The following is a 26,931-nucleotide window of genomic DNA, read 5'->3' as shown; positions in this document are numbered from 1 at the left end:
GTGCGGCAGCCGGCAACTTTCCCCCCGCCGACGAATGCATCCATCCGGGGACTCGACAGGAGCCAGTCTCATTTTTAACAAGGCGGGTTTGAGGTATTTTGGCATTGAGCTGTATTTCAAATTAAGTGGTGACAGACACGATTGCTTTACCGCGATGAAGGCATTGCTTTCGGTCTTTATCTGTTTTCTGACGCCCTCGCCCAATTTCCAAAGTCGTAACGACGGCTGATTTGCATGTGGCAGGAAAGCGCTCCTCTTGCGTTACGTCCACCCGAGTTCAGACAGAAAACCGGCTCAGGGGAAGAAGAAAGACTTCACCCGCCACGGCAGGAAGGAAAAAGTAATCATCTCGTTGCAAACCACAGTTCCCACAGTCCCTTTTGTCCGCAGCATTAACGTTTATTCATTTCCTATTGACTCCTAATAGCATTGTTTACCTAGGCAAAATATATATTGCTTCGCCGAAAGAGCACACCAGCTCCTGAGAAGATTACTGCAAATAAGACGAGAGTATTTGTAGAATCCGAACAAATCCCCGAGCATGTAGTCACCGGAGAAAACAGGTGTTCCTGTTGTTCGTCTTATCTCCACTAACAACTTGTTTCTGACTGAGGAAGATTATCAAGATCCTCAGCAAATTCCAACGCTGACTGCTGATCTGTCGGCGACGGAAACATCACAGAGGCGTCAAACGTTTATCGGTGTGCACTGGAATTAATTGGTTATAGAGCGCAAAATACAATCTGTTTATATATATATATATATATATATATGAAGGCCTACAGGAGTATCTTAATTGGTTAGAAAAAAAAGTTATTTCCACATTATTATTACTTTATGAATGCCAATCATATGAAGGATTCACAGACAGCAGGGAGAGTAAAACGCGCTTAATATTCTTCGTTGGTTCAGGTGGTTAATTAACGTCTGCTAATAAAATGCATTGAAGCTAAACCTCCAGGCGACTTAAATAATGAGCTTGTGACAGGTCTCTGGGACGGCAACTTGCTTTCTGGCAGGTCCCCGAGAGGCTTCGTGAGATGTAAACAGTCATCATGGTGTCAAAAACATCTGCAGTAACCCTGGATTAACCTCACACACCAAAACACGAATAATTGAACGCGATGCCTGGCGCTCAAAAAGTACTGGAGTCTGTCACGTGGGGATTCTGCTGCTTCCTGAGGCAGCCTTACAGAACAATATTCACTTAAACACACACACACACACAAGAAGGCACGCCATCTGTTTGTTGCACGTTCTATAAATGGTTGCCAGGTTACAGAATCCATGGAGAGGTGCATCTCAGGGTTAAGCTCAGCCGAGGCCTTGACTTACTGGAGTCAGTACGGAATGAGTCACGTAGGTGACGGCAACGTGAGAACGCTGATCTGAAAGCTGAGAAAGCTGTCAGTGCGAGTGACACAGCAGGAATGACGCACACAGCAGCGAGAGAGCTCTTTACAACGTGCGAAAGCGAGAAGGCAGTTGTGAAGAACGCGTGAAACCCGGCATCAAAACTAGTCGACCTACACTTATCGGTTTAGAGGCATTTAAATAAGAATGGATATTTGTTTTTTGTCGCCATACCTTGTAAGGTTTAAAGACATTTGGAAGTCAATAAACTGTTAGTTTGATTTGTACAGACTGTCGCTGCAACCTGAAGATATGAGGCGTCTGATCAATTTGAACAAAACTGAGACGAACAAGAGCAAATTGGGGATTTCATTTCTGAACTAGGATCATTATTTTATTTTTTGGGTGAATTTGTAAAAGTTCCCTCTGGACGTTCTTCCTGAAATTGATGTGACATTTAAGATAATTAGAGCCTTCTTGTTGTTACTCCTGTTGAATTTTCTGAATTTAGTCTGGAAAGCTACTATTTTTTAAGAAGATGAAGTACGGTACACCTTCCTCACCTGGGGAGCCGCCTGACATAGCATATTTCCATTTTACATCACCGTGAAGAGAGGGTGAATTTTTCCACCAAGGCCAGCCTGTAGCACAAACGATGGCGATGTTGCTATAAGGTCAATGCTTTACTGAAAACCGTACTTTGTGTAATAATAGCAGCAATTTCCTTCCCATTGTAAACAGGAAATCATGTCATCAACTTGTAAAATATCTTTAATCAAGGTTGCTCCCTTTCAGCCTTGAGATATTTTGCCACACAAGACGCTAACATAAAGTGCTTTTCACCGTTCGGTCTCAAATCTACCTGGACGGCCTTCTGGGACTGGATGTCCACGATGAGCACTCGATCCAAGGTTGGCTGCGTCGCGTAAATAAATTTGTCCTTGACGTTGACTGCTGATGACCACACACACCTCTGAATCTCTTCTCCTGGCGATGTGGGGCACACCTCCTCCTGGGGGGGGGGGAATCAAAAGTGTTAGCTAATTGTCTTTCATTTCACAAGGACACATCTTTCTTATCGCCCGTGCTGATGGGAGTCGTGTTATCTTGGCAGCTCAGATAAACGAGCTTTGCAAGGTCCTGACAAATCTGTAACCGCTCCTATTTGTCCGCCCGTAATCCACAGGACAAAGCTTTGCAGACAATCTGCGGCTGTTCAGCTTCCAGTCCTGGCAGCGCTCTCCTTCTTGTCCAAAGGGAACCTTAACTGGCAGCCTTCCTCCCCTTCGCCCCCTCGCCCCAACCTTCCAAGCCTCTGGACTCCGGCTCCCTTTTCTGTTCCAGGCTGTTTGGCGATTTAGGTTAGCCGCTGGCCTGCAAGGGTGAATGAAGGGCTTCGGCATGGTAGGATGAACCCCTCTCCCAATTTACAACCAATACAGGCGGTCCTTCTACCAAACCGGCTCCTCCACACTTCATTCAACTCTACCAGGAACAATGGCAGAGCTTTGATAGCACGTTTTATTTAATTTCTTCTGCCACACCCCCTGTATTTGATCCATAGAAAAGCAGGTTCATTTAAAAATGTCTGAAACAATAAAATGTAATAAGGAGGCAGGGCTCTTGTGTTATGGGCTTTGCAAGGTTTATGTGCTGTCCAGCTGCAGAGGCTTAAAACGTCCCCGTGTTCCAGCCATCCGTCAGTGGTTTCAATCTGAAGCTGAAGCTGGTGGAGACGCTGCCGGCTGAGGCAATGGTTATGAACCCTGCGAAACGCCTTCAGGCACGCGGTGGTCATTTTGTGGGACAGCGCTGTAAATATTTTAGTTATCACAGGTTATGAGGTGAGAAATCAAACATCTGATGCGAACGGGGGTGGTTGTAATCCCACCTGTGTTTACGTGTGGCTCGCGTGTCTCAATGCAACCACGTGTATGACTTATTTTTGTAACTCGCAGCTTCTTAAACAGCAGTCTGCAGAAATAGAACAGCATGTTTCATAGAACGTTGCAGCATTGGAGTCCTGCCAGGAACAATACAAAAACAAAAAAAACCTCCTGCAAAACATGATGTCTTCTCTTTTCGTTGGGCGAATGTGCTTGGCAGCGTTTAAAGAGCCGCGTTAAGAAATACAAGATTCTCCAGTTAAGCTACTGGATGATTTGTAGCGCTAATATATTTGTGACAGAACATCAGCCCTCTGCAGGGAGGGCTGCAGAAAACACTGAAGCGGCAACGTCCTGAGAGTCACAAAGCAGCGCTTTACAGAGGTATCGAAACACTTAGCTCCACTCTCTCCAGGTGTTTCTGCGAGGATTAACCCCAAACTGCTGCGCACCTTCTCTAATGCCAGGTATCCTTAGCTCACCTCAACCTTTTGAACCCAATAATATCACCAATCTGAGCTTCTGATTCTTCAGATGTGAAGGACTGTTGCCTGCCAAATGTGGGAATATTGAAGCAAAACGGATGAATATATCATGTGCATTTTTCACTGTGTACAGAATGTATTCCAAAAAAAGATGTATTTCCTGCTGTGCAAACTTGTCAGCATAATGCTTAACAATAGAGCAAAGACACTCCCTATGCTGTCTCTGCTGCATTTGGACGTCACTCTGATTCATCAGCCACCGCGTGTGTCACGGTAAAACACTCTGTTCGGTAGTTAAGGATAATAGGAAAGCTATGCAATTAGCAGAAACAAATCAATCAATGATCTTCTGGAATGTAAAAAAGTGAGCGCCACGCTGAGAGCTGCTGTGCACACAGCAATCCGTGAGGACAGCTGCGGATTGATATCCTGATATAAGCACGCCTTTCTTTTGGAATGATTGGTGTGCGTTCACGTTGGGTTTGCAGGGAGCGAACGCTCCCCTGAATTAAAACATCGGTTCAAGAACCCATGTAAATCTGATAAGTATCCATCACGCTTTCTGCGTGAATATTCAAGGATTCTGTCACACCTTGAGGCGGGCCTGTGTCATTCCACCAATACCTCTCCCTGTCTTCCCCTCCCGGTGCTCCTGCAATCAGTTCATTCCTGTCACCTGTGCTGCCGTCATCACCTGCACCACATCAGTCATCAGCCCGGACACTACATATACTCTGCTCACACACCACACCCCTGCCAGATCGTCTAGTGCAGTGCTTCTCAATTCTTCTCTGTCACGCCCCCCCCTAGGAAGAGAAAAACATTTTGTACCCCCCCCCCCCCAAACACTTTATGCAGAACCCTCGTTTTTATGAAAGAGCGTTCCATGTTTTACAGCTTAATTAATAAAAACTAATTTATAGTCTCACCATCCATGAATCTGCACTGCCAGTAAAAGATGAAATCAAGTTTATGACTCTATTGCTTTATTTGATGATTAATCTATTTTCCTTTAGGATTTTCTGAGATGACAAAAATCAGACTCTGTCATGTCAGTGGTGAAAAACGGAACCTTTATCTGCCTGGTTTCACTTGATTAAGATTATCAGCTAAATACCAGTCGAATCTTAATCGGCTGCTAATGATCGATTGCACTTGCTGATTGCAGGTCAGAGAACAAGGTGCTTCCAATGTTGCTCGACAAGACACGTGCACGAAATGCACAAGCATCACATCATCACGCACAACACATGGCGATGAGCAGGTGGCGTCTAGTGGATCTTTGTCGCTGTGCTATCTGCTGCAGCTGTCACTGAGATGTGAACCGGAAAAAAAGCTGAAAGACACAAAAACGCCTGAGAAATTCAGTCTGGTTATAAATCTAGAGGACAGGAAGTGGCTTTTATCTTTTAGATTATTCAAACATAAATTCAGTGCAAAATGACAGACCTGAGTTTGAATTAATAATCATGATTTTTATATTATTGTTAAATTACACCTTGTTTTCAATCTTAGATCATGAAATCCTGATCAAACGTAGTTTGAATCATTTCACTTTGTATCCATCCTGTCTGCACTTTACTGGTTGAGTCCCTCGTAGATCTCAGAGCTGGGGATCGCGGGTTTCGCCAACGGAGGGAAGAAGGTGACCTCTCTGTTGGGATTAATTGATATCTGGGAGAAAAGAAATCTGCAGTTCCAGATCCCTTAAACTTTATAGCAGGCAGTAAAGGATGATTTGTGCCCACAGTCAGGTCCGAGTGCTCCTCCTCACGGCTTCATCTTGCACAGATGGCTGATGGTCAGATCGCGTTCAGAATGAATCACAGTAAAAGTGAGTCATTGTTGGAAAGACATTCATAGCTGAATGTTTCCCGACTCACCTGCAGAGCGAGCAGCTTCTCGCTGGGTTTGATGTGCCTTTGAATCTCACATGCCACCGGCTGTATAACTTTAATTCCGTCTTCATAGAACACGTAGAACATGTTGCCAATGCCCAGACCTGCAGAGGAAACCAAATGTATTACTAGTGCACGCCCAAAAATAGACAGTGGAGATAAGCCGGCGGCGGCGACAGCGCTATCTATTCTCAAATCATCCAATCATTTAATCCTTCTCATCACAGTTCAGTAAACCAATTACAAAAAGAATTCAATTAACATGCATTAATGAATGCTAATATGAAGCCGGAGCGGTCTAGACGTACCTTCTTCTCGCCACAGAATGTTTGCCACTGTGAAGAGAGGGAGGAAAGGACGGTTGGAAATCAGTGCATGGATCGATGCGGTCCCCTTTGTGAGTTAAAACCCGAAACACTAACTGCTGTTGAGGCTCACAGGAAAGCAAACCACGGCAAAGTTTTAAAGAAACTGTCTCTCTGATGTCCGGCGCAACAAATAACCAATAGAGACCCCTGCTTGGATAACCTGCCTCAGATGGGCTCAGATGATGTGATGAGCCACCAGGAAGGGTGAATGTGCTTTTCCTTCAGTGGAAATAAACCGTTTGGTTTCCTGGAATATGTAAATGAGTGGTGTCTAATGGCATGACATTTTAAACTGAAACTATCTGGACTGATTTAATTGGAGACCTACAACACAGACTAGACACTGGGTTTCCAACCGGCCAGTTGCAACTCCGAGAATAGATGCGTCAACTTAAAATGCCATTGCCAAGGTGAATATTTCAGTCACTTAAATAAAGTTAGTTTCCACGCAAATTTCAGAGCAGATCCCAGTTCTAAATCCGTCTAATCCTCCAACCTACCAGCGGCACGGTAGACATTTTTTTTTTTTTCCCGTGACCTTCTCTCATTGTTCTTCTGTCCCGCTGTCTTCCCTCGGCTTCCACCCGATCTTCCATTTTCAGCCTACGAACCAATCGCCTGCCCAATTCACACCCGATTCTAATCTCGCCTCATTCCCACAAGCCTCTGGGCTTGGCTGGACAGATGTGGAGAAAGAAAAGGAGGGAGACAAAGCCAACTCGACACCGCTGCGCTGCGAGTCAGTCTTAATCTCTGGAAAGTGCTTTGTCAAGTGTTTCCGGCATGCTCTTGCATACCTTTTGTGCTCATTAAAAGTTACACAATAGAAGTGGGATCCATAGATAGAGGGGCGGGGATTGGAGGGCAAAACAAGAATGGAAAACAATGCAGTTTATTCGAGATGTGGCAAAAATGGAAAGTGGAGAAAATTGGAAAGAGGAGTTGAGATGAGATCTTGCGTGCCCGGGTCTTCACCAATAGTCCACGCTATTGATGCTATTCATCACTCGGCAGAGAGACTGTGGCTGTTCTGCACATACAAGGGAGCCATACATCAACTTCATCGTCCATACGGCAAAACGAGCTGGCTGCCACTGGAGGCAGGGAGTTCACTCTTTCTGGTCATAATAACTGTTTCCACGGAGGGGGGGGCGAGTAGGCAGGCCGCACTTCCTCCCCGTCAGCAAGGCTACATAAATTCCATTTGTTTACAAGAGCAGCCAAACAACCCGTGGTGCTCGCCACAGTGGCGTGGAGGACGACAGTGCATGCATAATACAGGTAGAGTAATCGGGGCGCAGAAATGCAGAATCCCCCCCCCCCACACACACACACAAACGCAGAAAGTCCTGCATCAAGCCGAAGCAGTGCTCATGTATGTTATCACCGGGTGGTGAGAAGCCAAGTGCCCCCGCAGCGCCGTAGGCATCGAGATCAATAAAGCAGAGCAGGGATGCAGCACAAAGGGAAGAAAATATCATGTTTTCCTTCATTTGCATTGAAACGAGGCCGGGCAGGTGCGCACGCACATTCCAGCAGTCATGCCAGAAAGATTATGCGTACGCCTGCCAAACGCTCAGTCCACTGTGGACCCGGGCCGGGATTACGATGTCTCAGGACTTGCCTTTGGTCTGAACCAGCGGATCGGCAGGAATCCGCCTTCATCAGCTGCTGCTTTCATAGATGTTCCCGTTTTCAAACGCTAATTCCCTTTCCTGTCTTCAATTGTGCTACTTCATATTTGGAGAATAAAATGATTAGAGTTGCCAGCTTCTTATTTTGTCCCGCCTAGTGATCAGGTCACGTCTCTAACCAAGCATGATGTCACGCTTCACATTTCCAGTCAGATTAACCTCTGTCCGTTTCTTTGAGATGATCAAAGCCCGATGGTTAACTTCGACAATACCGTCCCAACAGGACTGCAGAAATACCAGTAGAGAAGGAACGCATTTAAAAGAACGGCACCGACGGCAGTCCAAAGCCCGCGGCGAAGTGAAGGCCGTGTGATCTGTTTAAGAAGGAAAGGATTCAAAAAACTGAATTTTTGTAGAAAAATACGGGAGCGAATAAAATATTTTAAAAAACAGTTAACAGTTTCAACTGAAAGCTTGAAGTGCCGAAGCAAAATGCAAAATCGATATATCATCACATTGATCAGAAGTTATTCAGATAAATGTTATAGGTGAAGTATACACTAAAATAAACAATTATCAGTTTGCCTTATCATTTTATGTGCTGAATTGTGTTTCTAACGATCACTGTGTTTTTTATTACATCACTCCTTGACGGAATGCGTCGGCGGGAATTTTCATAAGATGCAGAACCAGGGCTTAAAGCTGTTTATGCTCACCACCGGATTTACAATTCTCATTTCAGAAAGCCTTAAGCGTGAAACACAGCTGACAGGCGGGGGTGTTGTGGTTGTGTGTGTGCCGGGGGGGGGGGGCTGTTTGCACTTAGGAACAGCGTCACAGTTGATGCTTGTGTCCAATACTGCAATAGGACGAAGTGCCAGGGTTTGTTTCTGAGGCAAGTCGGATTCTTTCTCACCAGTTACTAAAATCAAAAAACTGTGTGGCAACTTCGGCACCTCCCCAATATATTTGTTTTCACAAACTTCTGCATGTCAGCGCTTTAAATGGAGATAAACTCATGACGACAGGATGAAATAACCCTGCAAGCATTTATTTGTTTTTCTCAGCACCGTGACGCAACGATCAGATCTAGATGTCGGAGCTACAGAACAGGCTTGAAAGTTCTGGGACAACATCTTGCAGATTTCTCTTCAGTGAAATCAGGCGAAAACAACTTTATATGAGCTTCTTAAAAACGTACTGCTTTATCTGGTGACGTCAAGGCACCAGACGATGGAAATGTTTTCCCCCTCTCTCTTCCACGTTTAAAACTTTTAGGCTCAGCGGTGTTTTAGACTTTCTGTTCCTGCTGAGGTGTGTGAAGGTTATGTGTTACTCAACAGGCCTTTAAGGTGAGTCATGAAGCACTGAGTAATAAAAGCAGTCACAAACAGTAAAGAGTGTCGAGTCGTGACTCCTGAGTCAGGACCAGAGGAGGATGAAGCAGGGATAGGAACAGACGTGACGCTAGGAAATAGTAATTTACAAAATTACCTATATTCTAGTCTATATTAAGTGGATTATAGTCTGTTTTAAAACGGCCAACACAGTCACTTTGATTTACGGGTGACAATACCTGCATTTTTCTCTGCATTGACAACGACTGTTAATTAAGCTGTTAATTCATCCCTTCATCAAAAGCGATGAAATAATAGGGCTGCCAAGCCATCAAAATTACCTTTCTAATATTAAACAAGATTGAAATGAGCAAGGACACCGCAGATCTATAAACTAGCTGCTCAGGGTTATATAAAAAATGAGAACATTTTTATATCAGTATAAAAAACCAGAAGACAAAAGAGGTGCAAATAGAAAAAAAAACATTTCCTCATTAGATCCTGAAGGACACTTCAGCTAAAGAGGTCAAAGGGACAGACGCTTCGGTGCCTGTTGGATTTCCCCTATCCGCTGAATTTCCCATTATATTGCATGAAGTGTGGCCTAATTTGGAGTCATGTAGTCAAGAGACTAAAGCAACAAATGCTCATTCTCAGCCCCGCAGATCCTCTGACATTGTGAAAATAATTGCCACTATGGAGGAAGGCAGATATTTATGCCAGTTTAGCAGCAAACTGTGAGAGATTGATGGCGCTCCGCCCGCCGGTAACAAAAATCTGTGTTAAAGACATCGCAAAAGAGTGATGGCTCAGGTTTTACAAAGCAACCAAGCACGTGGGTAAATGCGAGAGAAAAAACTATTCACAGGAGAAGAGGTTCTGACCTTCGAGCGCCTCTGTGCCGAACCACACCTCACTCATCATATCATGTTTTTCAGTTCGTCTCTCGGTTAAGACCTCATTCAGCGCTTTGACAACTGGCTTAGTTACTTATTCAGCTCTCGCTTGTATTCCTGCATCTAAATAATAAGCCCACGGCCGATCATAAACACGGCGTTTACACGGGATGAGATCATCCCTCTTTTCCAAACTCAGATGCCTAAAGGATTCACAGTGCGTCGTCTCGATCTATGTCTGTCTCAGATCGGTGGTATTAGATCAAGGGCAGTCTGGGGCGGCGGCATCCCCATCAGAATCTCAACTCCTGTGTGGGATTCTTGGCCTACACAGTCCTTGATTATGCTACAAACGGTGCTTTCTTAATATCGAGCATGTCTTGGCCCAGAGCTTCAAGACAATTAAGTCAGCACTTGTGGACGTTGGATGATTGCAGAAAAAAAGATGGGAAACCATCCGGACTACAGATTAAAAAGCAACTGGGAGGACCAATTAGATGGATGTAATCTAGATCAGAAAAAGGTGTCTTATTTCGAAAAACAACCGGGTTTTATCCAGCGTAACATTCGGCTGTGAATTTGCTTGGTCAAGTGATACGTTACAAAAAAACAGCCATAAACTAGCAAGAATTTATTTAAAAAAAACCCAAAAAAAGGTCTTTGGAGAGCTTCTTTGCTAAGGGGAAAAGTCCAACTGAGGAGGAAGACGAGGAGGAGGAGGAAGAAGAGGAGTTGACGACCTCCAAGAAAAGAAAGCTTCTTTTAACAGACAAACCAGGAGTCAGACTTAAAACACGGGTTTATCTTCAGCTGGCTGGCTTCGTTAACGAGGCAATAAAGGGTTAAAAACTGCTTCACGTAGAGACCAAGAACCCTGGATTAAAACACAAGAACCCTGGATTAAAAAACAAGAACCCTGGATTAAAAAAACGAGAACCCTGGATTAAAACACAAGAACCCTGGATTAAAACACAAGAACCCTGGATTTAAAGATTGTTGAACGTATCCACATTCTTGTATCTCCGAGGTCGACCTCTAGCCCTGTTCCTCTCTGTCTGTCCTCTCTGGACTCATTATCACTCAGTAATCAATTTGCCTATCAAATTAACAGCGATGAAACTGTTTGCGTTTGAGAAAACAGCAAAGAGGAGGTTTGGTGTGAAAACGCCACCGCCTCCTCAGGCTGTCCTCATCGCTCCGCTCTGGCCTTAAAGGCTGATGTGTTGAGAGCAGCTGGCGGCTTTCCATGACAATATCACCCGACCGACCCCATATCAGAGAGCCCAATAAAAATATCTGTCCATCCCAGCGCCCAATCAAATGCCACGATAATGCAAATGAAAGGAGAGGGTCAGAACAGCAGCCGAGAGATTTAATGAGCTGTTGTTTGCTTCTCCTCCCTTTATGAGCAATGCTGCGCTCGTGTGCGATGTGCCGACGCGATCATCTGGTTTCATTATTTCACATCTTCTAAATATTGATCTCATTAGAATTGATTGTATCACTATTTGAACACGTCGGAAAAGGAAACATTTTCTTTTTATCAGCAATTTTTTCGACAGGCTGAAAACTCGTCAGACTCTTGACTGGACATAAAACACCTTAGAATCTACTGATGCTTTTACACCTCTCTGTTTCCACGACACGCAAACCCAGTTGTTGGCTGTAAACTTTGTGATTGCTTTGCCGAAGTACTTTCCTACTCATTCCATTTTTAAAGTGCGCTCCTTGTCTTTTTGTCAGTTCTGGGTGAAGGAGCTCATCATCTTGGCAAATGCAGCTGCGGGGGGGTGATTTCTAGAAGATTCAGTCGTCAACGATTAAAACCTTTGCTGATGTTCACAAAGATGCCAGCGCCGAGGGCCAAGCTGTGAATGTCAATCCCACGCCGACAGAGGGCAGAGCAAAAACAACTAGGACAGCCTGTGCAACCAAATGGGCCGGCGATGTTGACCTCCCATACCAGAAACCTCTGAGGGAAACCTGGGCGGCAGCGGAAAGGCAAAGAAAGCAGAACTGTAGGCAAAGGCTAGAATTTCATGAATAAGAATGAAGCCACCCTTCATGTTGAAGAGTGTTCCGGGCTTTGCTATTAACATGTCGACATTCATAGCTTATTCTCTGGTATTGTTTTTCATAATTCTACTCTTCTAATAGGGCGCCGTGCTTGAGTTTCCTGCCGTGCTGCACACAGTGGTGGGTTTGTTTTTTCCTCTCCATCTTCTGTGGACACGTCCGGCTGTCTTTTGAACCACTATCCTGTGGGGTCCAACTCCAAGTACCATTTTGGCCCAGGGTAGAGCTTCTAAAGCTTCAAAGCACAAGAGTGACTTCTGACCCCGCAGAACACGATCCTCTGATAGGCGGTAGGCGAGGTGGAGGAAGGGTTGTGCCGAAGAGATGTCATCTAAATGCATTGGTTTTAAGCGGGGGGGGGGAGGCGGCTAGATATACAGATGTGTGACTGGAGTGCAAAATCTCCAATTGCGCCTTTTGGAAAATCGAATTACGCACAGGAAAGTACAGGGAAGGGAAAAAAATGGCCTCGACCCCCGAAGACAGATTCTGACATTTCTGAGAAGGTCAGAATTAATTACTGGTTTGGACTCTTTGCAGTGGGCAGGTACAGGCGGGGATTGTTTGGCTTCGGAATTGCTTCCAAACAAACTCTGACTAAGAATCAAACCCTGATGCTACAAAACTGACAATTGATGACTTGCATCAAATACCACCGTCAGTCAATTAGCGTGCGCACGCTCAAAATCAATGGTGCAGAGCACGGAGGTGGGAGTGCTAAACAACAAGTCCGTTTATCACCGACAGAAAACAACAAGTTCGACTATGAAGGTCTGTAATTTATTGAGTACAAATGTCCAACCTTTACTGGTTCCACTGTGAGGAATTATTATTTTTCTTTGAAATTATTGATTGGTGGACACAACAAATGGTCTGAAAAGTGCCGTCCCAATTTGTCCCAGGACCAAAGATTGGATTAAAAGGTGTGAAATGATAAACACTCACAATTTAGAGGCAAGAAAAGAGGCGTTTCAACCCTGGGGTACCCCTTCATGGGGGAGATATAATTAGACTAAATTGAGAAAAAGAGATTTGCAAGAACTTTAAATTGTTTTCCAAAATAGGAAATGAGTACAAAAGGTGGTATCGCCATGAGAAAATAAATTACTTAGGACTCCATTCGGAAGTCTGCTCATCATCACGGCTTACGTACACGTTTTCCGAGCAGAGTCCTCCACAAATAGCGATGAGATGTCCTCGTCCACGCCTGCCTCGTTCCTGGCGATGCAGGTGTAGGCGCCGGTGTCTTCAAAGTGCACGTTGCTGATGTGCACCTCGCTTCCATTAGCTTTGAGCAGCAACACAGAGAACAGACAAAGAAGCAGTTGGCTTTCAGAAAAAAATATGTTTTTTTTTTAAACGGAACTTCCAAACTACCGTCCTCTGACTTCTCTAAAACGTCGGGAAGGAAGGTGAGAGGTTTGCTTTAAAGTTGAAAGCGAGAATGTGTCACATACTGTGATTGTGGGAGCGCCGGGACGGGGTTCTGATGGAGTGTTTTTGTGCGCTGCCACAAAGGAAACACATTTAGCTTCCAGTTCCTTTAAAGAACAAGGATTCCAGAGCCGTGACGCTTTCAATGGGAACATCTGAAGTCTGTGCCTGCGCTCATTTTGAATTATAATGGAGGTATAATGCTCCTTGGCTACACCTTTAAAAACAGATAAGTGTTTGATGCACTATATCAAAAGAGGTAAAGCATTATTAATATGAATCGCAGTTTCTTGTGACTGCTCGTTACCAGCTATAAACTCAGCTATGACTGACGGGGCTTAGAATATTATTATTACTACCCATGCACAGAACGTTGCATCACTATCATTCGTAGCGAGGGATCACACGGTGTCATTATGGATTATGGATATCATTCACATGCTACAGCAATCTATGGTGCGTCTTTGAACTAAATTTACATATTTAAAAAAATCACACTAACCAATGACCTTTAACCAGAGGTTGAACCGACCAATCGTCTTATTTCACTGCTCTGGAAATGTTCAAATGCACGCATTGACGTTTAACCCATAGAAACAGTAATAACAGTCAGATTTGCTTCACTGGCAACTGTAGCAGTAAATGTTTAGTAACTGCGGTCGTAAAAATGAAAGTGTATGTATTATCAGCGGTAAATCCGTTGGTTCTCCGTACCTTGCAGGGTGAGCTGCTTGGATATCTTGGATGTGATGTCCATGCCATTTTTCAGCCAGGACAGCTGAGGGCTGGGAACGCCCTCGGCATGGCATCGCAGGCTGGCAGTAACGCCAGGTTCCCGGGCTTGGCTCTCCGGGTACACTTGGATGACGGGAGGAACTGGAATAAGAGAGACAGAGACGAGGATATTTAATTCATGCGGTAGATCCGACACCGTTGTAGTGAGATGATATAATTTCATCCCATCACGCGAGTGTATTTGTGAATAACTTTAAGCGTAACGTGAATCAGATAGATAAATAAAACGACATGCTTGTGGACGATATTGACATTGCACGGTTTGCCAGTGACGTTCTTTAACCTTTTGTCAGGAAGGAGGTGAAATGGATAGCAGCAGAGAGCGCAATGCTTGAAAGAGGACAAAGCAGAAACGGCATGCCGCTGTGCCTTTGTACAGTCCTGTGCCACTGCGGTGCTGGAGTTTCACTTATTTACCCCGCAGCAAAAACAAACAAGCAAACTTTCTTGTATGCCGTACTTCCAAAAAAAACATAAATCAACATATTTAAAAGAAGAACTACACAATTACATTAATGCTATGCATTTATTCATTCGCTGAGTATATGCCATGAATTTTTCCTCCGTACCCAACGGCTAACTAGTTAAGAGTCTTACTCCACAAAACATAAAAAAATAATATGCCCCCCCCCCCAAAAAAAACAAAAAACAAATTTGAGTAATCCCTAAAAAGGAAGAATTCTACTCTGAAAACATAACAGACACGGTGTGTCTGTGGAGACTCTCCCACAGACACAGTGATGAGAGTTGGACAGTGGCTGCTTACAGAGCAGCATTGCTCATTCCACACCAGGCTGTCATGTATGAGGAGGAAAACATTGCAGCACTGCAAGTAGGGACGTCATCTCGTTTGAGAAAAATCCTCATTGCTTTTCGTGGCCTAAATAAGTGTTCCTCCTCCGAAAGGCTTCAGAGTCTTGGCGGAACCAGAGAAGACAGACATGCTGTAGAGACCACTTCCTGTGGGTGCTGGGATAGAGGAAGTCTTTACTCAGCATGGTGAGTGAAAGGACTGAAGACTGTGTGGCACGGCCATCTGGTAACCACGGCACTTCCGGGCTCTGGAGCTCACGTCACGTTGAGTGCCAACATGCCATTAGCACAGGGCTTTAATGGCCCCCGGGTCAGTTTACCAAGTACAGCTGCAGAAACACTGCAGAAACACTGTAGTTACACCGATGCCTGCAGCAGCATCAAAAGGGTGACTGAATGAAACCAATGGTGACGAACTGGGTATCCGAGAAAAGGTTAGGGTTCAACGTCAAATGCACAAAACGTTTGGTCCCGTTTCTCTTCATTTGAATATTTTGCTTTGACAAACGTCCTTTCATGCGCTTTGGTGCATAAAGGCAACGTGTGAGGACCGGGGTCGAGGTTGGGATTGAAGGTGGATTGGGGTCACGGCACACATGGCATCCGCATTTGTTTCCATCCCAGAACCCCAAACGTCCAATTAATCAACAGCCGTGTAGCGCTGGAACGGATCGACCGGTTTTCCCTGGAGCGTCTCATTAATAAAAGCTCTCAGGCAATCTCCCAGAGCTTGTTAATTAATGTGATGGAGCTAAATCAGAATAGATCTGCATGCCCTTTCATTCAGAATCAGCACCGCCACCATAGCGGGCAGTAATAGTAAAATCCGAGTGGGTTTTAGTGACACTTGAGTGAAAGTTTTCAGCGCTCACATAAAGTGCAGCATATAGTTCAGAGCAGTAAATGCATCCCTGCTGCTCTGTTTCTCGCCCTGTCGAGCCCGATGCATAGTTTTGCAGAAGCTTCAGTTGGAGAAGGTCATTTTAGATTTAAGGACTTTGTGAACTTGAAGATGTCTTCACCAGTTTTTCCTCCGAGAATGGCACGAAAACGGAGATATTATCTGGATGCGCCTCCGCCGCCTGCGTCCCAGAGGTGCTGTGATGGTTTAATACACTGATCTACTGAGCACGTTTCTCAGTAATTAAGTGAGAGCATCTTCACTCACCTGAAAAGGTATCGAAATATGGAATGAATTAATGCAGCATCTGGAGGGAATGGAATCAGAGAAGGACAGCGGATAGAGGAACAACCGACCAATCGAAGCTCAGCTTGCAGGATTGGTAATGAGGAATCCATGCCTTCAAAAGGTAGTGATGAAATCCTTTTAATCAATCAATTCATTGATTCTCACTTATTAAATTGGGACGTCTCACTGCGATGAAGAACTGATCTCCCTCCACAATAACAGTTAATTCAATTGGCTTGAAAGTTGAAGGCATAAGTCCCTTTCTGACCTTGGAGACTTTGACTTGACAATCACATTACTCTCTCTACTCAAAGAAAGTGAAAAAAATAGAGGAGTGATGGATCAAACTAAGGAGACCTCTTATCATGACACTGATAGCCAATTATTGATGGATAATATAATGACAAACATCAGCGAGCAAGACTCTTCACTAAATCCTGAAGTCCCGCCTGACTTCAACACAGCCGAGAAGCTTTTTGAAAAGCCGCTGCAGCGCAGTTTGGACCGCAAGTGTCCAATAGATTCTTCTGGCAGGAATATCCGATGTACTAATATCCACTGTCAAAGTGTGACTGCCGTCCATCAGTTACCGGCTAGCACTGCTGCTCAGCGGGGACGGGGGGGACAGGCAGCAATCAGGGACATGTAGGAGCCGAAAGCCAGAGGGGATTGCTGCAATCCCTGCTGGCAGCCCATAGAGATAAATAAAGGTCATATCTTAGTCAGAGGCGCGAGAAAAGTTCACGCCAATGAATTCTGCTGGTGGCTGAGTGGGAGGGAAAGAACTTCCAGCGAGGCGGCTTCAGTTCAGGCTAGTTTCCGGTGACGACGACTGTTTGGCAAATGGAATTATTTTTAATTAGATGACCTGATGTCACTGTTTTCAGGAGTGTTACATGTTGCTCGTTCACAAGACAACAGCCGGCTGGTCTTTTCAAAAGGTTTCACAATGGAGCAGATTTTCAAGCAATGGCACGTTCAAACATGCAAATGTGAACCGCAGGGATGTATAGTATCGATGAGCACAATCTGTAGTAAAGAGCGGGCAAAGTGGGTGACTGCTTGTAATCAATATATCCACGCGCTCGCTGAAAAACAAAGCCCACGCTCAAGCACTTCAAACGCAATCCCATCATGCATCTGTTAAATAAAAGATTTCATCGTTTTGTAAGAAGTGTTTAATTTTGCAAAAGATGCAAGGCGCCTTCTCTCTCGTGTCTTTGTGCAATGTTTTGTTTAAATGAGCTCTATTTTCAGAATCGCTCTTTCAATAAATGCTTTACCTTCCCTCACAGTAAATCCACATCTTCTGGCAGCTCCCGAAGAACCTTATTAGCTCCAGAGAACCGTACAATTCTTCTTTCCATCCAAACAAGACAAAACAAAAATATATATTCTGGGCTTCTTTGAAAATACCCACTTACATCCTCCACCATAGTGCATGTGTAAACTCAATTCCTCTGTGCAAATCTCCATTTCCTTTGGCTGGTCGTTCCGTGGGATTTTGTATTTATTTTTTCCCCCGCTCAAAACTCAATTCAGATAAGATGAGAGAGGAGTTGCATTCTGACGTGCCTCTGAGAGCGTCGGGAGAGCCACTGCCAGGAGAATGTGACGCAGCAGGGCTGACAGCTCCACCATAAAGCTCCCCAGCCGCTCGTCAGTCACTCAGCAAGGCCCTGGAGACGATGAGCTGCAGCACGGACCCAAACATGCACGCAAGAGCAAAGACCACACAAACACCGGTATGGCGCCGAACTACAAGGAGATGTCCAGGTGCGCCTGGAAGACGTCTGCAACTCATGAATGAGATTAAAGTTGGATCTTGAAAGAAAACGAAAAAAGGGAGAGCATTGAATCCACTGAATTTTGAGAAGTGACCATGCAGGTACCAGTGAAAAGCGCACACACACACACACATTTTAGATTTGAACTAGAGATAATGTTTATTTTAAACCCACAGAGCTTTGGAACTGATACCTCATATATGACGGGGTTCCGTATTTCAAGTTGTCGTCCTCTTAAACTTAGATCTGGGGCGACACGGTGGCGTAGTGGTTCGCGCTGTCGCCTCACAGCATGAAGGTAGGTTTCATTCCTACCTGTGCGGAGTTTATGTGTTCTCCGCGTGTCCGTGTGCATTTTCTCCAGTTTCCTCCCACCTCCAAAAACATGCAATTTAGGTGAATTGAGTGTGCATGAATGCACACACTATCTATCTATCTATCTATCTATCTATGCATGGCATCTAGATGTGCTGGCGACCTGTCCGAGGTGTAACCCGCCGCTCGCCCATGGCAAGCTGGGATAGGCTCCAGCAACTCCCGTGACCCGCAAGGCGGAAAGGAGGAAAAAGAATGGATGGATGGAAGAATTCTGATCCGGCAACAGAGATCCACACCAACATCTGTGCCAGGTGTGCCGGTGCCAGTGGTAGTGGTAATCAGGAAAGGCATCAAAACGAGTGTGCAGATGTGAGGCGACACTAAATCAGAGGCGATCAAGCTTAAAGGGCAAACGAAGAGCATAAAGAAAGCAGAGATGAAGTCGCTAATGACATTTTATCTTACGCTGTTTTATGACTGCTGGAAAAATGTTTTGGCCTGTGTGTTATTTCCATTTTCGTGGACCTTGGAAGACAAACGGATAAAATGGGCCGCTCTCTAAATCAGTACATGCAGAATTCCTGACAATGCTCTCATGTGTATCCCTACATCAACCCAGGAACTCTTGTGAACTCTGGAGATGCTGCTTTGCATCGAGGCAAGCTAAAAGACTATTTATCCACTTATTTGCAAGTGCTGACCCCCTTCCCTGCAAAAGTCCCAGGGATCAGCACGTCGCCCTCCACCTCCAGCTAACCTTGCAGGCTTACATGGTCGTAGTCGTATTGCCTCCTAATAAGGCCACAGGGGCTTAGGCTCAACCTCCAGGCGTATCGAATTTCTGTGTGTCCCCTTCCCTTCCCAAACTCCTGAGTCCCAAAAAATGGCCGTTAACTCCTGCGGCAGCACTCTCAGATTCACCAGGGGCAGACAAGAACTAGATAGATCCGAAACGCGTGAGAGCGAAATAATAGAATGGCATTGACAAAGAAAGGTGCACGCATATTGCATTCAGTAATCTTTGTGTTGCGTATCATTAAAAAGTTCCAACAACACTTCCAGGCAGAAGTAAACGCAGCATCAGGAGCCGTGCCGTCACATCTTACCCTTCAGGAATACTTTATGGTCCAAATGACGTGTTCGAAATAAATGCAACTTTCAAGCAGCAGAGTTTTCCGGCAATTTGAGCAAGACTTTCATTAATTTGCTCCAAACATTGATGTGTATTCTGCCAAAGACAGTGGACAAAGTTTGCAGCCACAGTACAAATTCGATGTAAGTTTATTGATCTGTGCGGGTGAAATTGGCTCAGTGCTTCAAAGAAAATGCTACAGATGATAAAAAAAAAAATGAGCGGATGCAATTTACAGAAAGCAAGATAAATAGGAATATAAATGAAGGTGAGCGTTTCAGACTGTTTGTATGTTTTACACAAGCACGTCCAAAGCTCCTCCTGAGGTGGCCTCCTGTCCAGAGACTGAATCTGTACCCTGTATCTGAGTGATAAACATCATCCTGAATTGACATTCTTAGAATTACACTCTTTAATTGGGTTTTGTAAAGTCGGGGTACCAAGCCTGGGTAAAAGCCGGTCCAGGGAGACTTGAGTCAGACCGAGAATGTGAAATTCACAGTCTTTCGTTAAAAGGTCATCCGGACGCTTCCTTATCAATTATATCCAAACGTAATTGGTGTAATTTGACTCATTCTGTTGCTGTAAACACAGTATTTTGGTGTAACGCAACCTGTGCAATCAAACTTGGAATAATCTTTCAGAAGAGTGATGATGAACTGCCAAATGTAACGAAGACGCGGAGCTTAGTCAACTCTGATACTGATAAGCTATAATGCCAGTTTTTGACGATGCAACCATACGATCACCTCTGTGTGGAACGCTAGACCCACTCAAGTTGTGACCAGTGTGTAGCCAGTGCTCCCATCATGCCCTACGGCTCATTTTACCAGTACCACCAGCGCTAAGAGTGCTGTCGCAGAGAAAACACGCTTTTCTTCTGAGTCAGAGCTCAAAGGGAAAACGATATTCTGTCGTATTCTGTCTTCCTCTTACCATTGACTTGAAGAGTGTGGGTCTGGAAGAGTTCCTCATAGCCATCGGCATGACAGGTATAGTTCCCCATGTGGGTCGTAGTCGCCTTGGTGATGTACAGCGAGCCGTCGTCCCCAAAGTCCTACCGGGTAGGAAAAGACAAAGAGAAGCAGAAACTTAAAGGAGATACTGCTGGCTGTACTACGAAGGTGCAGGAGTGATGGTTGAACGTGCTTTTTGAACGTGCTTTAAGTCTGCAAAGTGTAGATGAGAATACAAACATGCATCATGGAAAAGGAAATCAAAGAAATATTCCCCAAAAATTGCCCATTGCAGAGCAGAGCTCATCCGTCTCTGTCGGGCGTTAAAGCCATTTGGTGCCGCAGAAAACAAATTGGTTCTCCAGAAGGAAAATAACTGTCAAAATCCCAGTTTAGAAAAATAGTTTTCCAGCCGTTATCATTTTTCAATCAGATGAAAACAATGTGATGGAAAGTGACTGAGACTGTAATTGATTAGCCTGGAAGTTACACCGAGTTAGCTGCTTCCGACACCAAAGCAGAGGAACGGCGGAGGAGACACACAGTCAATCAAGATCGGTGTCCCTCAAACCGTGAGTCGCTGCCCTGCGGTTTCCCCATGCGTCACACAAACGCACACGGCATGGCGGCTTCCGGCTCTCGCACGGGGGGCCATGATCGGGGGCCATGATTTGCAAAAACGCAAAGGTGAGCCATGATCTCAAGGTATGCAGAGCCAACAAGGAACATAATGAATCCATGCTGCGGTGTGATTACTGGACAAGTGATCATGGACAAACAATGAATGACTCAGCTGTAGCACAGATAGAAGCCCCCCCCCCCCGCCAAAGCTAATGACTCCATCGATGGCGTGACGGCTCAGAGTGAATGTCTGCCACCTTATTAAGATCACACAGTGGCAAGAAGTCATCTGGACCAGTCTAGACAAACCAATTTGATTATTATTTTTTGTCCATTTTATGAAACATTGTGGTATTCCTCCAGTGAATTAACTGCATATAAAGAATGGGCCTTAAAGGATTCCTTAAGACGAAACAAAGCCGTTCCCCTTGTTCTGGGTTGATCATCTCCGACCAGCAAAAAGGTCATATTTTAGATTTGAATGGAAGATAAAAAGTAAAGTTTTTAACTCCTACTTTCAAAAGGAATAATGAGAGGCATCCATCAAGTTGTCCCATCATTAAATGGCTGCAGCACAGACACAGAGGCAGGCGTGGACTGCCTGAGACGCTCCTGCATAATATTGCTTTAGCCATAATGAATAATTGATGTGAAGAAATGTGTAATTCAGTCATTCAAAATATCCACTTTCCGAGCGATTCCATTATCTTTTGTCGTCGTGCTCTCTTCTCTGTTCAAACTTGTCTTTATTTTTCTTTTCATTTAATTCGGCTTCCATTAACCGTTCCCTATTTCTAATTTTGGGGCGAATAACTTCTCATATGCCCTACTCTTTACTCTTTGGTGCTGGCAGTCTTCCTTAACCCAAGTTATATACAAACTTTATTTATTTATATTTATTTATTTACTTTATTCCAAACAAAACATTTTTTGCATAAAAGCTTCTCTCCACATTTGGGTATCCGGTTTTGCTGGATCTCATTCACAATCTATTCTTGTCTTTGTTTTGTAGCTACACTTCAAATTACGGAAATGGAATTCCAGAAGATGAGTGCCTGGGTTGTTCTGGACTTTGACGCCGTGCTTCAGCCAAGGCCGTCCCTGCATGCGCCTGGGAAGATGATACCGACGGGCCGGTGGGCAGCATCCAGAAACGGAGCAGCCAAAGATCTTAACTCAAATTGCCTTTTGATGCCAACAGCATCCGTCTGCTGCAATGCATTTCATCATTGACTTGTTGAATGCTATCCACCCTGCTAAGCCAGAGGGAGCGTCGGCGCTTTACATCCTGGTCATACGACCACAGCGTGGCGATGGATTTCATGTCACATGCAATGCGTCCTGGACACGGCGGCGCAGCAGGAGAACACAAACCGAGGAGTGAACCGTTTCAACTGATGGATTTACAACCAGCGCCGATGGGTCTAACTTTGAGCATCATTCACGATGAAATCTCTCTTCAAGGCACTGATAAAATAAAATACGATGGCCATTTTAGCACATTTTTTCAAATTATTATCTGACAAACCTTTGGGTTACAGTAACAGGTGCTCAGCGATGCTCATTTTCTGCACTGCGTGCTGAATGGATTGAAGGTGCGTTCTTTCTCTATTGTTGCAGCGCATTATACAAATAATTCCGATATCTCTTTGTGCTGTAAACCTTAGCCTTTGAGAATATCCATGATTTGACCCATGCTCCTCATTTATTATAAGCGAATGCAGCTTTATTTCAGGAACAAAGAACAGAGTGCTAATTAGCAGTCCTCTTTCAGAGGAGTTCAGAGCATGAAAAGTGAATTTCTCATTAAATTACTTTTAATATTTCAATCATATTTTAATTTTTTGCTTTTTCCATCTGGGCATTCAGCCTCTCTTTAAAGGCCTCCAGACAAGCGAGGGAATTTAAGTAAGGTGCTTGCAAGGATGCGGAATGTTCATCAGTTCATCAGTCCCGGGTTCGCTCCGATCTAACCGACGAGCTCGGGCTGAGTGAAGCGTTAGAGCTTCAATAAGAGTGGAAACCCATGGCCCCTTGGACTGGGGTTGGGAGAAATGAAACTCAGAGGGGCAGAACGAGTCACGGCGGAGACCGGCGACATGATTCCCATGATCTCTGCACCCTCCTTTGACTATCAGCGGCTCCCAGCAGACTGAGCAAGGGGAGCGCGCGACCGGGAGGCAAGGGCAGGTAGAGGTTGATTTACAAATAGGCCATCGAGCTGAAGAAACTATAATTAATAAAGCTGTCGCTCCCAGGTCACCTCTGAATGGATATTAGGGAGCCACCGCATGGGAGGTCTGACCTCTGGCTGTGACGAGGCGCTTCGGAGAAGCTTCCTTCTCGGCTTGCAAAAATCCAACACTCGAAAGACTGTGAATCCCCACAACAATAAAGCATGTTTTAAAAGTAACTTGGAAGGATTTCAATCTTGATACGTAAAATATTTGATTTTTACTGTTCAATCTAGTCGAAGTTAAACATCACGAATGGAAAGCCGAGAGAATTTGGGAATCTTTGATGCTTTAAGCTCTGCAGAAATGAGACGTCACATTGTGTGTTCAATATAGCTGGACCACTGTTGAGGCAATTATTTTGCCTTTTTTAAAAATGTATTATATATTCCTGTACAGTATTTTATTTCTAGCTAAGAATGGACAGGTTCAGAGAAAGATAGATAATAATATTCTGGTTTGGCTATAAATAAGAAATAACTGAATGCATACTTCTAATTTTTTGTGCATTTGTTGTCATCTCACACACTTTGTTGGCTTTTGGTGAATATGTGATAAAAAAAGCAAAATGTTTGCTTAGGCATTAAGAAGAAAGAAAAACAGCCTACCTGGGACGGGATCTGTTGGAAAACAGGCCAAACATTGAGAAGTTTAGTTTAATCAAAGGGATTACAGCAGACAAAGAGATCTGACAGCGGAAAGGCCACAGTGCTGGTCAGAAATGAATCATATGATGTCACAGAAGCAAAATAATCTCCAACCCAGATCAGGATAACAGTTTAGAAATGTGGATTTCCTTCATCCCTTGAATACAACACGGAGGGAATGCAAACTACACAACGGCAGGTGGCGAATAAATGTGAAAACCCATATGGATTTAATGCTACATATGGTACATCTCCACAATGCACATATGGGATAATGAGATAGTGTGAACGCTGCCAGAATAAGACACCAAAGCGTCACTGAAGAGATTAAAAACAGCTACTCACAATGGAGAAGCAACTCAGTTCCCATTTTAGCACTTCAGATTTACTCCTGCTGAAGCTTCAAAACAAATGTTTACATTTTTGATGATCAGAATGATTTTTGCATTGAATGAGACACACGTTTAAATAACTGGAAAATACTTTGCAGTAAATATTTCCCACACACAGAAAGAAAAACTATTTTGTTGAAACCGTTTTCACATTTTCAAAATATAAAATGCATTCCAAAACAATTTCTGTGACCGCATAATCTTCATCCTCAAATCCACACGCAAACACACACACACACACACACACACACACACAGGCGTGCATGCAACATGACTGTCTCTGGCTCGGTCAGTTGGGGGGGGGGATTGAAATACTGACGGCCTCGGATGATGATGCAACGGCCAGCAACTGTCAACTTCATGGAATTACACTAAGCTGCTTTTGTCAAAATTCTGAGAGGCTCTGTTGCATTCTGGGATACAAGCGGACGGCTGGGATTAATGCTCGATTCACTCTGTCCGAATTTTAACAAAATTTCTAAAATAACCAAGTTCTCAATTTGAAAGGCCTGCGAGATTAGAATACATAACCCTCCCATATGTACTCACAGGAGTAGCACTCTAATTGAGACCGGCAGTGGATGCTCAACTTATTAAGAGCTAGCAATTAAACAGAAATTGGCTGCAAGGCAGTATATAATTAGTCTGTGGACTAAGTGCAGACAAAATTCATTCTCCTCACTGGGCGGAGCAATGTTTATTTGTTGGCGACTTTAGAGCCCCCTCCCCAAAAAAAAAGAAATAATTGAATATAGGGCGGGGGCGCAGAGGCTCAGTTGAAAAGAAGCAGAAATGCTTCTACTCAGGTGTTGCCGACCACAACGGAAGTGTAAAGTGAGAAGCTCGTCTGCTGACTGCAAATAGATTTGCTAACTTTTCCTTTCGCAACTTCGTTTTTCATTTTGCCCCAGTATTTTCAGAATCCGTGCTTTATTTTTTATTTTCCCGTATTTACAGATTTCCCCGTACTAATTTCCAGAGTACGGCGTACTGCTCAAAAATCTGATTTTCCCGTACGAAAATACAGGGAAACCGTATCAGTTGACAGGTATGCAGCCAGTTCTCAGTCCGGACGGACGGATTAAAATCCGTTGCTTCGTCACGGAGCTGCATTGGCAACATGCCGAAATGCTCTATATAGCATAGAGACAGTGGAAGTGTGAATTTATGCAGGGATATTAAATGGAGGCAATATAAAGTAATTAAAATGCAGAGTGTGAAATGAATGCCTTTTTTTCCAGAGTTCCATGGAGGGAAATCATATCTGGGTGTTTTCTTCAGGGGTTTTGATGGAAACAAACCACAAAAGGCCACGTTTTGTTTTCCACAATCACGACAAAGTAGACAAAACACGTTTAATTTCACAGTATCAATGTGGAAGTTACAACAAATATTAACACTGAATTATAATCAATATTGATGCAAAAATTAAATGTCAGTAGTCAAATGAGGCTGAATCTGTCACAAACAAGTAAGACATTATAATATATATAATATGCTGAATACAATATGCGATGATTGTATTGACAATGATCCCAGCGGGTCCGCACACTGAACCCTGTAGCACACCTTCAGACGATAATAAGGAGATGAAAGAAAGACTGCTATACTAAAATTGCAGAAACAAATAAGAAGTAAATTACTTCACTGAGAAAAAAACATATAGGAATGAAAAATACATTAAATCTTTTTTGACCTCATGCATGGCTTTCCTTCTCCATTATAATTTAAAGGTTGCATTTTTTTTGTTGCATCCTTGAACCTGTTTACAGTCTAAAACAGGAGCCATTAGAAGATGGCGTATCCCCCGGCAACAGTCGCAGGAGCAGAAATATGTTCTGTAATAAAAGCTTTGATAAAATATAACAAAAATCTTACCAGCCTATAATGATGCCTTCAGTTCGATATTATCCCACTGCAATAAAAGCATGGCACTGAAACTGTAAAAGCTGCGTCCTCGAGTTATTTTACTTTTACAGAAAATGTTTTATACAAACACGTGGCAAGTTTTTGGACTCATGCTCATCAACTACAATCTGTTCTTGTGTGTGCCAGACTAAATGTTGAACAAGGGTCATCAACATTTAATGATACATTCCCGGTTCCACCAGATCCCCTTTTATCATCTGTGACACTGGTGGCTTAATTATGCACAGCAGCATCGAACTAATGTTGGTGAGCCCTGACACAGGCAGAGGAGGACGGCCTTTTCTCTACCTCGCCACACAAGTGTACCTGCTCCTTTTGATGAGGATGAAAGTGAGGCAGAGGGGATGGCTGGGGCTGTGGCTGAGGATTAAACCACACACACACGCACATGCATGCATGCATACACACACATTCTTTCTCAGAACTGCAAAAGTAGGTCCTGAACCCCTTTGGAATACCCCTTTATCTTCTTCCTTTGTCTGAAATCCCCGTCCCTCCCAGCAGTCTCTATACACAGACGCCGAGAACACAAACTGACATCCCGGATTACTGTTAGACCTTCAGTACAAAAACCAGCGCCGACAGTCAAATAAAATGCGCTGAAAGTCAGAGCCGCCACTGCAAAATAAAGTGGAAAGACGACCAGGAAAAATACAGCATGAAATTATATGTAAATTTATAGCCGCCGCACAAAATGGGACGGCCGTTAAAATTGATGATGCTTCACAACCTGAAAACGAAATAATTAGAC

General features: G+C 44.1%; 1 protein-coding gene across 1 annotated transcript in view; it reads right to left on the bottom strand.

Annotated features, from left to right (window-relative positions):
- fstl5 (follistatin-like 5) overlaps window positions 1–26,931 on the bottom strand; it is an 87,647-nt gene that overhangs the window by 6,501 nt on the left and 54,215 nt on the right. Inside the window, exons 7-13 of the mRNA XM_068740654.1 lie at window positions 23,821–23,832; window positions 20,338–20,458; window positions 14,082–14,243; window positions 13,087–13,221; window positions 5,931–5,957; window positions 5,608–5,726; window positions 2,216–2,365 (exon numbers count right to left, since the gene is read on the bottom strand). Coding sequence (XP_068596755.1) covers window positions 2,216–2,365; window positions 5,608–5,726; window positions 5,931–5,957; window positions 13,087–13,221; window positions 14,082–14,243; window positions 20,338–20,458; window positions 23,821–23,832 — 726 coding nt within the window. The remainder of the gene's footprint in view (window positions 1–2,215; window positions 2,366–5,607; window positions 5,727–5,930; window positions 5,958–13,086; window positions 13,222–14,081; window positions 14,244–20,337; window positions 20,459–23,820; window positions 23,833–26,931) is intronic.

This window comes from Brachionichthys hirsutus, chromosome 6 (assembly GCF_040956055.1).
Source record: "Brachionichthys hirsutus isolate HB-005 chromosome 6, CSIRO-AGI_Bhir_v1, whole genome shotgun sequence".
NCBI lineage: Eukaryota > Metazoa > Chordata > Actinopteri > Lophiiformes > Brachionichthyidae > Brachionichthys > Brachionichthys hirsutus.
This window is presented reverse-complemented; position numbering and strand designations above follow the sequence as displayed.